The following is a 10,687-nucleotide window of genomic DNA, read 5'->3' on the forward strand; positions in this document are numbered from 1 at the left end:
AAGTGTTATCGCTAAATAAATGTATGGAAATGTGTGATATCCATGAGGGATGGATAATGCAGTGGTAGACCTCACGCTATAGTGTGGTAGACCTCATGCTATAGTAGCACCCCTTTTTCTTCCACCTGATTTTGCCGTGTCCTCCTATGCCCCTACTACAGAATCAGCTAGGCGTAATACAGCTTTTTTTTTATTTGATTTTTCTGTGGCAAGTGGTGCCTGTCCAGGTATGCTTAAACTAGTCAAATCCACACTGTCAGGCCATGATGGCATAATATTTATAATTTTCATGGCCACTAAATGCACACTGTTAAGATGGGGTGTTCCACAAGATCACTTATAGGTTTTTCCTTGCGATACATATTTGCTTCATTAATATACTCATTCTGGATTGTACTCCTTCACACGCTTCATAGGTAAAGCAGAACGTAATAGCTACCCATATATGCCATTCCTTAGATTGAATAAATCAGGAGTGGTTTGCTTTTCAAAATAGGGTTTTCATGGTCACCCATCTTCTGGACTTTTCACCACCTTTTTCTTCCAGTGGAGTCCTTACCACTTTCCAGTTCCAAGCTGCTGGGGTGGTGGACTATGGAGGTATCCTCCTGAATTTGATATTGATATACGATACAAACAATAATGAATCTATTCAGTTGAGAGTAGGGCAGTGATGTTCTGTTTGTGTATATGATGAGATGTCCTCTAATCTGACACTCCATGTCTGAACAGTTTTGTCTGAGGAGATGTTGTAACTTTGGAGTGAGCTGTCAAAATTGCAGTTCACTCCTTCGATTGGGATCCCTTATCCTACCCCCACATGGATATCAGTTCCCAGTGGCTATGTTTTAGATTCAAAACTGGACCAATCAGCATAATCCCTCACACACATGTTGCAGGTGTCTCTGTTCCCTCACTCAATTGGACTCATGTTCACTGCTACCATGTTATGGGTCATGGTGGAGGAACTTGCAGGTTACAATGGTTCTTCCTCTTGCGCTATCCCTTGAAGATTTTAATATACCAAGGATGTTACTGCACTGGGAGTTGTTCCTGTCTGATTGGTTTTGAGTGGGCTATAGCACAATACAGACATCTTTATTATTCCAATCATTTGGATGTCATGTTCCCAGATCAGTTCAACATTTTCTCACTTTGCCATCATGTGTCCTGTTCACAGATCAGTGGATATCATATATCCCTTCGGTCTGCCGAACTTGAGGTGAAGATGGTATGATTCTCTTTCCTACCCCCACTAGATGGCTGGGTTTTTGATTGTAGTTGACTTACTACTGGTATGATCCTCTTTCTTATCCTCACATGGATGTCAGTTCATGGTGGCTGGGTTTTGGATTGCAGGCAATTTACCGACGGTATGATCCTCATCCAACCCATGCATGGATGTTGGTTCCAGTGGCTGAGTTTTGGATGAAGTTGACTTACCTTGTATGATCCATTGTGCCCTAGACACTCTACACCTTAGGGCACATCATTTGTACTCTCACCCACATTACTGTCATCTAAGGGATTGAGGTTCAGAATCGGGTGATCCAGATCCCTATCCAACTACTGTTCTCTCACTTTTGGATGTGCTCCTCCCATTTTTTGCCAGTGTCTGTGTCACCACTTTCCACACTGGTCAAAGAGTATACCTGGTACAGAAGTTTGTAATTTCCCATGTATGATCCTATTCTGCAAGGATCTCCCCTTTTAGGGTGTTCTTTAGACAATTTCGAAGAATGCTTCTTTCTTTCCCTTGCATTGATCCCTCCACCTATCCAATATGGAATTCTAGCTATTTATATGAGTGGGGGTAATGTTCTGTATTGGAAGTTATAGTTTTCCTATACTGAAAATGTATTTCCAATAGGTACTTACCTCCTCTCACACTTCCCACCCTTCCTCAAAACTGAAAACTGGTGCTTCAATTTTCTGTCAATACTTGAAGTAATAGTTTGGTAGAATCAAATAGAAGAAGTCACATGTGTCAACAGGGGTGGGTTGCATTACTACTGGTGGAGGGTTGTTGCATGATGATTTACATGCGAGACACAGTTAAAACATGTTGAACGTGGGGTATACTCAAGGCTTGTGGCATGCAAAAAAAATGTTGTCATATAAAGAGGAACACTGAATGAGAATAACTATATATATATATCAGAGGAGGCAAGTTCCTATTGGAAATACATTTTCAGTATAAGAAAATTATAACTTTTCTCTCTATACAAATCACTAGTTTTGCGTCACTTGGAATTTCTGTGTGTACTTTAGGATATTTACTTATTGGAAAGGGTTCAATGAAGGGCTACTAGGATGATTCCAGAGATGAGCTATTTTACAAAAATAGGCTAAGATTTTGCAACTTGTTTTACTCTGGAAGTTTGAAAGTTTATGCAAGGAATTTATATTATTAAGGCCTCTAGTTTCTTTGAGCTGTATTCTGAAGATAATAGAATGATAGGGTACAAATATGAGATTTGGAAAACATAGGCTAAGCTCTAGTTAATCATATGTGCGTGGGTGGGGATCAAAGAGTGCATGCTTCGATCTTCTACAGAGTACCTTACAATATGGTGTTATACATTTGATGTCAGAGTTGTCAATGCTTTGTGTTACTCAACATTGATGATCTCATGAAAGTTTTGTGCTAAGAATAAATTAAGTATTAGATACAATATATATAGGAATATAGAAAAAAATTGTAAGTATGATTTTTGGAGGTTCCAGTGGCAATGCAGATGCAAAACACAAACTGTACAATAGACAAAAGTATTTTTATTCTTCACCTGAATATCACCTTGCATAAGTCTTGTCACAGCCTGAATCTTACTGACTTCAGTATTTCACAAATATATTTTTAGAGCAAAAGTTTCAGTAAAACATCTGATTTTTTTCTGTACAACAAACTTGTACTGTTAACCACAAATTTGTGACATTTCCTGAAGATACACTTTGTAAATTTAGATCTATAGTCATTGTTACTCCTCCACTACATTCAGCTAAGATGACATTATTTTCTTAATAGTGTAATTGATTTATGTCATGAGTTGCTGTTGACAGTAATGGAGGCCATTATTTTACAAGTGGGGAATCAAGGAATTCCTAAAAAATGAAGTGTGAATTAAATTTTTGCTAATCTAAGGGTTCTGTATACACAGACAGCCTTGAAAGACCAAGAGGCCCCTTGTAGGCACTGATGCTATAATCCTGTGAAATTCAATAAGACTATTTCTTATTTTTCTTTTTTCAAAAGATATAAGTTGACATGTATATCTGCCTTTACAAGATAGTCCTTTCTTTCATCTCTAGGATTTTTCTAGTAGCCTTTTTTCTGATTCTTTATCAGAAATTCATTATCTTTTCTTAGAGAAGAAGACCAAAATTGTACTTAATAATAATAATTTCCTATATGATTACTTACCTTAACTCAACTGCTCTCAAGTGCACAAATTTTTGCTCGCTACTAGCCTTGAACTCTCACCTAATTCCATGTATTGGTTTATTATTGGTCTTCTTTTAATTTTCTATTTCTTTTTGATTATCTTTCAATTTTCTATTTCTTTATTCTATTTTTCAATTCCCTTCTTTCTGGTATTTTAATTTCTTATCATGTTTTTTTTGTTCCTCTTTAAATTTTCTGTCTCATTTGTTTTGACCTGTTTTAATAATTTCATCATCATTTCAAGTTACACTTGACTCTCTGTACTCGTAGTCATCATTTTATACAGTTGAAATCTAGTGAAAGTTCTTTATTTTCACCAAACTAATATCCTGCTTCTGACACCAGTGTAAATAGTGTAGTTTTTTTCATTGGTGAGTTTGTTAAATTATCTCATGAAAATAATTCAACATCCATTCCATGTAATCATAATAAATTACTTTATTTCCTCCTTTAATATTTCTACAAATTCTAACACTGGTATACTTCTGTAAATTGCTGTAATGACATTAAATAATGTAAAGCAAACCATCTTACTCATATGAAGTAACTATATTGAAATCACTATCTTCACAGTTATCTCATATTTATAATCCATCTTCAAAAGTACCAGAACACTAAGTCACATCCATAAAGTAACTAAGTTTGTCTTATTTAAACCTTTTGATCTGAATGTTATCGATAAAACCTGCAGCAACATTTAAATTACAATATTAAAAATATATCTTGTAACACTACATACACCATATTAAATTATAAAATTAATTAAAATGTTTTTCATTTAATGTCAAATTCTTGAAGGTATTGTGAATTGCACAATAAAGGTACAGATAATTAATTTATTTTCCCCATTTTCTTGTAGACATTTTATCCAGTTCATAGTACTTAATCATTTGGGATTCCATCCACCTTGTTTTGAGATCTTGTAATTTTTTTAGAGTTATTCACTTGTAATCTGAAAAATAAGCATATCTGCATTCAGTTGTTAAATAAGGTTATCTGAAAGTGTAAAATCAGAAAATTATTCATTTTTAAAAAGACCAGAATCTCTGGTAGAAACAGAGGGTTGTTTCTTTGAAAAATATCTACTAATCTTAATGAAACAATGCATCTAATCTTCACAAGTAAGAACAACATACTTAATTAGATATACTCATTACTGGATTGAACATTGGCTTTGATCAAAGTATGTAACTGTGATTGAAGTTAATAGCTATCCATCTATATGTATGTGAAAAGATATGTATATCTATTTAGTAATATGTGAACAAAATGTATATAAGCTAATACTGCAATGAAACATTTCAAAAGGCAACAGATTTTCTCAGTTTTTATCTAAATTGTATCATGATTTAATGTTTCTTATTAGTATAGATACATTGGATTGTTTCTATTTATCAGAGTTGGATTTTGTTTTCTGGTATTGTAGAAATGACCCAGGGTTTACTGAGGTACACTGCATGTCTGGACCAACTAACTTTGTATCCTGCATCTGCACTCTTCCACCCAGTGATCAGCATCCTTTTGGGTTCATCCTTGTTGGGAGCAATGACTGTTCTATTTATTGTTTTAGTTTGGACTCTCCAGAACCTATCTACAAATTACTAGGACACAGTGGGACAGGTTAGAATGTAATCATTCTTTAATTTACATTTTTATTAAAAGTTATGTCTGTCAGTAGAAAATTTTAATCAACAAATTGAAAGTTCTCAGTCTCTTATTCATAAATTTCTATTCATACTATGTTACACATATGCACGTTACTTAAAAATCTTAACATTTTTCTCATGGTACTAATAAATTGTCTTTATTTCAAGAATGTGGGCCTTAATTATTTTTAATATTTTTTTAATTAAAATTAATAAAAGACATTTCCAATAAAATTCTATGTTAAAAAAGAAGCATGATTCAACAAGTAAATAAATGAGTCGATGAAATTGATACTTAACACTCTTTTCAAGTAAAATTACAATTAGAAAATTAATAATTTTAATATAATTTTGTAGATATGAATGATTAGTGGCATTTGATAATTGACACTTCAGTTAACCAATTGGTAGTGTCTTCCTCAAACCATGGTATGTAGAAATAAAAAGAAAATTCCCTCTAGTTAGCTGTTCAAAATTAGTGGCAGTGACTTATAGCCTGATTAGCTGTGCAATAACAAAGACAGAGCAAATAACTTTGGTGACAAAGCAATCAAACCCAAGTCCCTTGAATCACCTAATGTGAACAAACTTGAAGTAAATAAAAACAACTTATAAGGCTAAAATTTGCAAGAGCAGAGACAGGCATTTAAGTAGCTTTGTGTTTAACAGCAAACAAACATATAATGGCAATATTTTGATTACTTGGATAGTTGGAATAACTGAAGATGGTAATAATTGGATACGCTAACATGGATGAGCTGATTATTTTCATGATAATTGATTTAATGTTAATTTTGATTAATCAATTTTAAAGCAATTTCAATTAATTGATTAGTATATGTGATACTAATAAATGTAATTACTGCTCATAGGTAATCAGTTAAATTGATAAGTAATTGAATTGCTGAGATGTAGTTTTGAATGAAGCATATTAACAAAAATATAGCTTAAGAACTTTGTTCAAAATGTGCTCTTTGCCCACTGGAGTTTTTGCAGCTGTTTTGAATTACCAGATTTCTCACATCTGTGGCTAATGTAATAGTACTTTGGTTAGCAAATGATGAAGAGTGTGATTACCCAAAGTTTTTTTTTTATGACTGAGTTTAAAAAGACTTCACTATTTGCTTACAAAGATGAATAACAACTTATATGAATAATTCTAATATAAGCTAGTGAAAAAGTGTCAATGTAGGTGTTAACAGTGGCACTATGGGCAACATATTTTGTACATAAGTATCTGGATCTTTAAGAATTTCGAACCATATGTCATTGAATTGCTACCAGGGTGGTTAAGTGAGAAAGGACCAAGTAACTTGGAGCTTTGAAGGAAGGAGCTTCATGGAAGGAAACAGCAGAGTGCTAAAGACAGCAACGGGCTTTGAAACCATACGCAAGTTCAAACAAAACTTTAACTGCTGGAGGTGGAAATAGAGCCATCTGGTTCAAAAAACATTTATCAGAAAAAACAAAACATTTAGGAATTAACAAAGGCTCACTCAAACGAAAAGTTGATAAGCATTCAACCATATTACAAAATTTTGGCTATTTCATAAAAAAAAAAGGGAAACTGAAGTGTTTTAAGAAAGTTTTTCATGATGTATAGTCTAAGACCAACCTAACTAGCCTTTGACGAAAAAATTTGTCTCAAGTCTTATTCAGGCTATAGCTAGCTATGAGTAATTGTTTTTGCTCTTTCACATTATGGATTGAAGTTTCCTTAACATGTTTGTTGGTTTTATTGTATTTTTAATTTTTCTAAAATGTCTATGTAGTAAACACTGATTAGAGTGTTTTCTGTTGTGCAGAAGTGCATTTTTACTGAGAACTATTTGTCATAAAATAGGGATACTTAAATCATTGCATGTAAAAAGGAAATTTTTTTTTATTCCATATCATGAAATTTCAGTTTGTGCTTTGGCTGCTGGAAAGTTTGGTACTATAGTAAGTGGCTCATGGGATAAGACTGCAAGAGTCTGGCTGGGACAGAAGTGTATGATGACGTTAGAGGGACATCAGGCAGCAGTTTGGGCTGTCCAGGTTCTTCCTGAACAAGGTTTGATTTTGACTGGTTCTGCAGACAAAACTGTACGCATGTGGAGAGCTGGAAAATGTGAAAAAGTTTTTAGTGGTAGGATGATGTTTTAGTAATAAAACTGTTTTATATTATCTAAAAGTGGAATATTATTTTACCAGAGTATTAATGAATCATTATGTCTCTGAAGTCATGTTGCAATTTTGTTAAAGATGTGAACATCTGGTAAAGTGAACTTACCGTATTTTCCGGTGTATAAGACACACTTTTTACCCCAAAATTTGATGTCAAAATCTGCTTGCATCCTATACACCAAAGGTATGAATAATATATATGTATATATATACGATATACACAAGCCATGTGTAAATATATTTAAATAGGCATGCATAGATTAGTTCAATTGAATGTGTTATTTATAACAATAGTAGTTTTTTATTTGAAAACATAACTATTTATAATGCTCCCTAAAAAAAAAAATTACAGTGAAAGCAATGAAGATTTTGTAGGTTTTGAACCAAACTAAATAACAGTAAAACCTTCTTTTGATTTACGGTATTTTCTTGTTTTTAGCTCTTTTGTGTTTAGAACAATATATACTAATTTTTAAAGCATCAAATTGAGTTTTTGTTCAATAAAAATCTTTCAAATGCGACTGTAGCTTTTTTTCCCCCAAAACTTTGTCTTCAAAACAAGGGTGCGTCTTATATTCCAAAAAATATGGTATATTTCCTAGAATAATTTAATAAAGTTGTATGTATTGTGATCTTTTGTGCAGTTTTCATTTGTAAAGGATTTTATTCCATTGTTTCTGTATTTGCCTACTCAATTGTTTTTAATTTTATCAATGAAAATATTGTTTTTAAAGGACATGAAGATTGTGTGCGAGGATTAGCAGCATTTTCCCCTTTAGAATTTTTGTCATGTTCCAATGATGCTACCATAAGACATTGGCGAATAACAGGAGAATGCCTGAAGGTGTACTATGGTCATAGTAATTACATCTATAGCATTTCTGTGCTGCCAGACGCTGATGGATTTGTTTCTTGTGGAGAGGACAGAACAGTACGTGTATGGTCTAATGGAGAATGTGTGCAAACTTTAGCCATACCTGCTCAGTCTGCATGGTCCGTCACTTGTCTTTCAAATGGAGATTTTGTGGTTGGTACCAGGTAAAGAAAATGTTTAATTCTAATTAGGGTGATAATTCAACTTTTATTTTTAGTCAAGCCTCACTTTAAAATTGTTGGTTGTACAATTATTTATTCAACAGGCAAAATTGGAACTGATTGGCCAAAATAATTTTGTTTAAAGCAAATGAACTAAGACCTCCAACTTGATAAGTTTTATAAATACATATATGTTTAAATTGATGTTAAGCATTTTTTGTAATTTATTTCAAATATATGAATTTACATTTCCTGGAAATGTTATATAAGCTTTATACTTTAAAGTTAAAGGCTTGTTGTAAACTTGATCCCACTATCAGTAACTGCTTTTGGAATAATTGCTAAGAGCATAAACATGTGAAATTCCCTACATTGACAGTAGCACCCCACTGTTACTATTTGAAGCCCCGACTTAATGGAGTTAAAATACTTTTCATACTAGGGTTTCAAATTACTCATTCTTTAAAGTGAAAAAATAATTTTTAATTGTTTTACATCATTCACTTGGTCACAATCTAATTTTTTTATATTTTGATCAAAATTTAATTATAATAAAATAAACAGAGTTTAAAGAATTGAGTTGTTATGATCTCAATTATTCAAGGTGATGCAAGCTTAACCTAGTGGCAACCTGTTTCAAAGCAAAGTATAATGCACACAAAGCAGAAAAGAGAGAGCAGAGAAAAAGAAAGGAAAAATTCTAGACTCTTTTAAAAATGTTATTTAGAACTAGATATTACAAAAAATGCTTCTTTTTTTTAAAAACATTGAAATGCAAATATTACAAGAGACAATAAAAACTCTTTATTAATTTTAATTATCATTTTATATTCTAGGCTTTGAAATATGTTTTAAAGATTGTTTACAAATGGCTAGCTCCTCCCAGTTTCTGATGTCAAGGTCTGTTTTCTTGAGGTACGTTTGTGCAATGATCTCACCACTTTATCCAAAGGATATAATGAAGACATCATTAATGGTACTTCTCAAGGCACTTAAGATGTTAATGATAAGTCATCCATGTTTCACATCTGTAAAGAACTGTGAAGATAATGACTGCTTTGTAAACCTGAATCTTGGTGTCCTTGCAGATATTGTGATCAATGAAAACATGCCAAAAGAGTTTCCCGAAAAAGGCACTTGCACATCAGATTCTGTGCTGAATCTCCATGTGCCAAGGTTAAGTAGGCTTCTGCAAAGAGATTCAGCAGTCTGATGGTCTTCCTCAGATTGTGTAAGGATGATACAGTCTTCAGATTTCCTTGTCACACTCAACTCTGCCCTCATTTATTTCTTTTAGTGCGATTATTGAACATGGGTACAGTGTTTGTAATGCCATGTTAACTTATTTTGCAGGGGCATATGTTCCTGCTACCTTATATTGCACTTTGTGATGTTTTATGTAATTTAACAAGAGTTACAGCATAAAATTTGAATTGAACTTTTGTAAAATGGTTTAGTAGTATTAAGAATCATTATGGTCCTCCAGTTTTCACCAAAAATGTTTAGAGACTGAAGTCATATGCATACCATGGAAATTAATTTTGAGTTATCTTCATTTTTCCACATCAAAATGAACTGTGCAGTGTGAAAATTATCAAACTTAAATACATTCTTCAATGACTTAGAATCAACTATTGCTTTCACCTTTATTTTTGAATAACAATCCTCTTATAAAAGAGAATTGGTAGGTATGGATTTTCAAATGGTTAGGTTATATTGGGTAATCTTATTCTGATGTAGATGCAGGAACAAGCTACTTGCAAAATCTTGAAAACTTTTAAAGTATGGTTATCTTATGAAGAAAACACCTTATTGCATTGGTTAGTTTTTTTTTTCAATCTTATGCCTCTAAAAAACTTTCAAATATTATACTATTTATAAAAACTTAATGCCTGGAGGATTTGACACCAGTATTTGTCTTAAACTTACACATATGAAAAACATTTTTTTAAGGTATTAGTAAACTAAGGTGGTTGGCCACTTTCTCAGGACTTACGTACCATTTCAGATGTAAGCCTGACTTGACATGCAGATGCAAATTAAATCGATCACTTGACGTGTCCGGTGATTGTTGCATCATTATAAATGATTGTGAGAAGCACATTTGTAGTCAGTGTAATATATATATGGGAAAAGGCAAATGTATTGTTGCATTTATTGAGTGCATGACTAGTAGATGCCATGGTGGCCAAGACAGTTTCATTAGTTGGCTGTACTAAGACATTGGTCATTTGAATTTATTAGCAATAGAAAAAAGGTGAATAAAATCTCTGTCATGAGGGAAACTGTGACTACAAACAAGTAGTGACAGAAAAAGGAGAAAGGCAGTGAGACAAATGGTAAAATACAACTGTCATCAAATAATACACCAACTGGCAGACATTCAGTGCAGGCCATT

General features: G+C 32.9%; 1 protein-coding gene across 2 annotated transcripts in view; it reads left to right on the plus strand.

Annotated features, from left to right (window-relative positions):
* The window catches only part of LOC106470966 (phospholipase A-2-activating protein-like), a 48,529-nt gene that overhangs the window by 4,342 nt on the left and 33,500 nt on the right, over window positions 1-10,687 (plus strand). For both annotated transcript variants that reach the window (XM_013931557.2, XM_022400403.1), the window contains exons 2-4: window positions 4,869-5,062; window positions 6,995-7,216; window positions 7,989-8,292. In XM_013931557.2, coding sequence (XP_013787011.1) covers window positions 4,869-5,062; window positions 6,995-7,216; window positions 7,989-8,292 — 720 coding nt within the window. The remainder of the gene's footprint in view (window positions 1-4,868; window positions 5,063-6,994; window positions 7,217-7,988; window positions 8,293-10,687) is intronic.

The sequence above is a fragment of the Limulus polyphemus genome, unplaced genomic scaffold (genome assembly GCF_000517525.1).
Source record: "Limulus polyphemus unplaced genomic scaffold, Limulus_polyphemus-2.1.2 Scaffold108, whole genome shotgun sequence".
Lineage (NCBI taxonomy): Eukaryota > Metazoa > Arthropoda > Merostomata > Xiphosura > Limulidae > Limulus > Limulus polyphemus.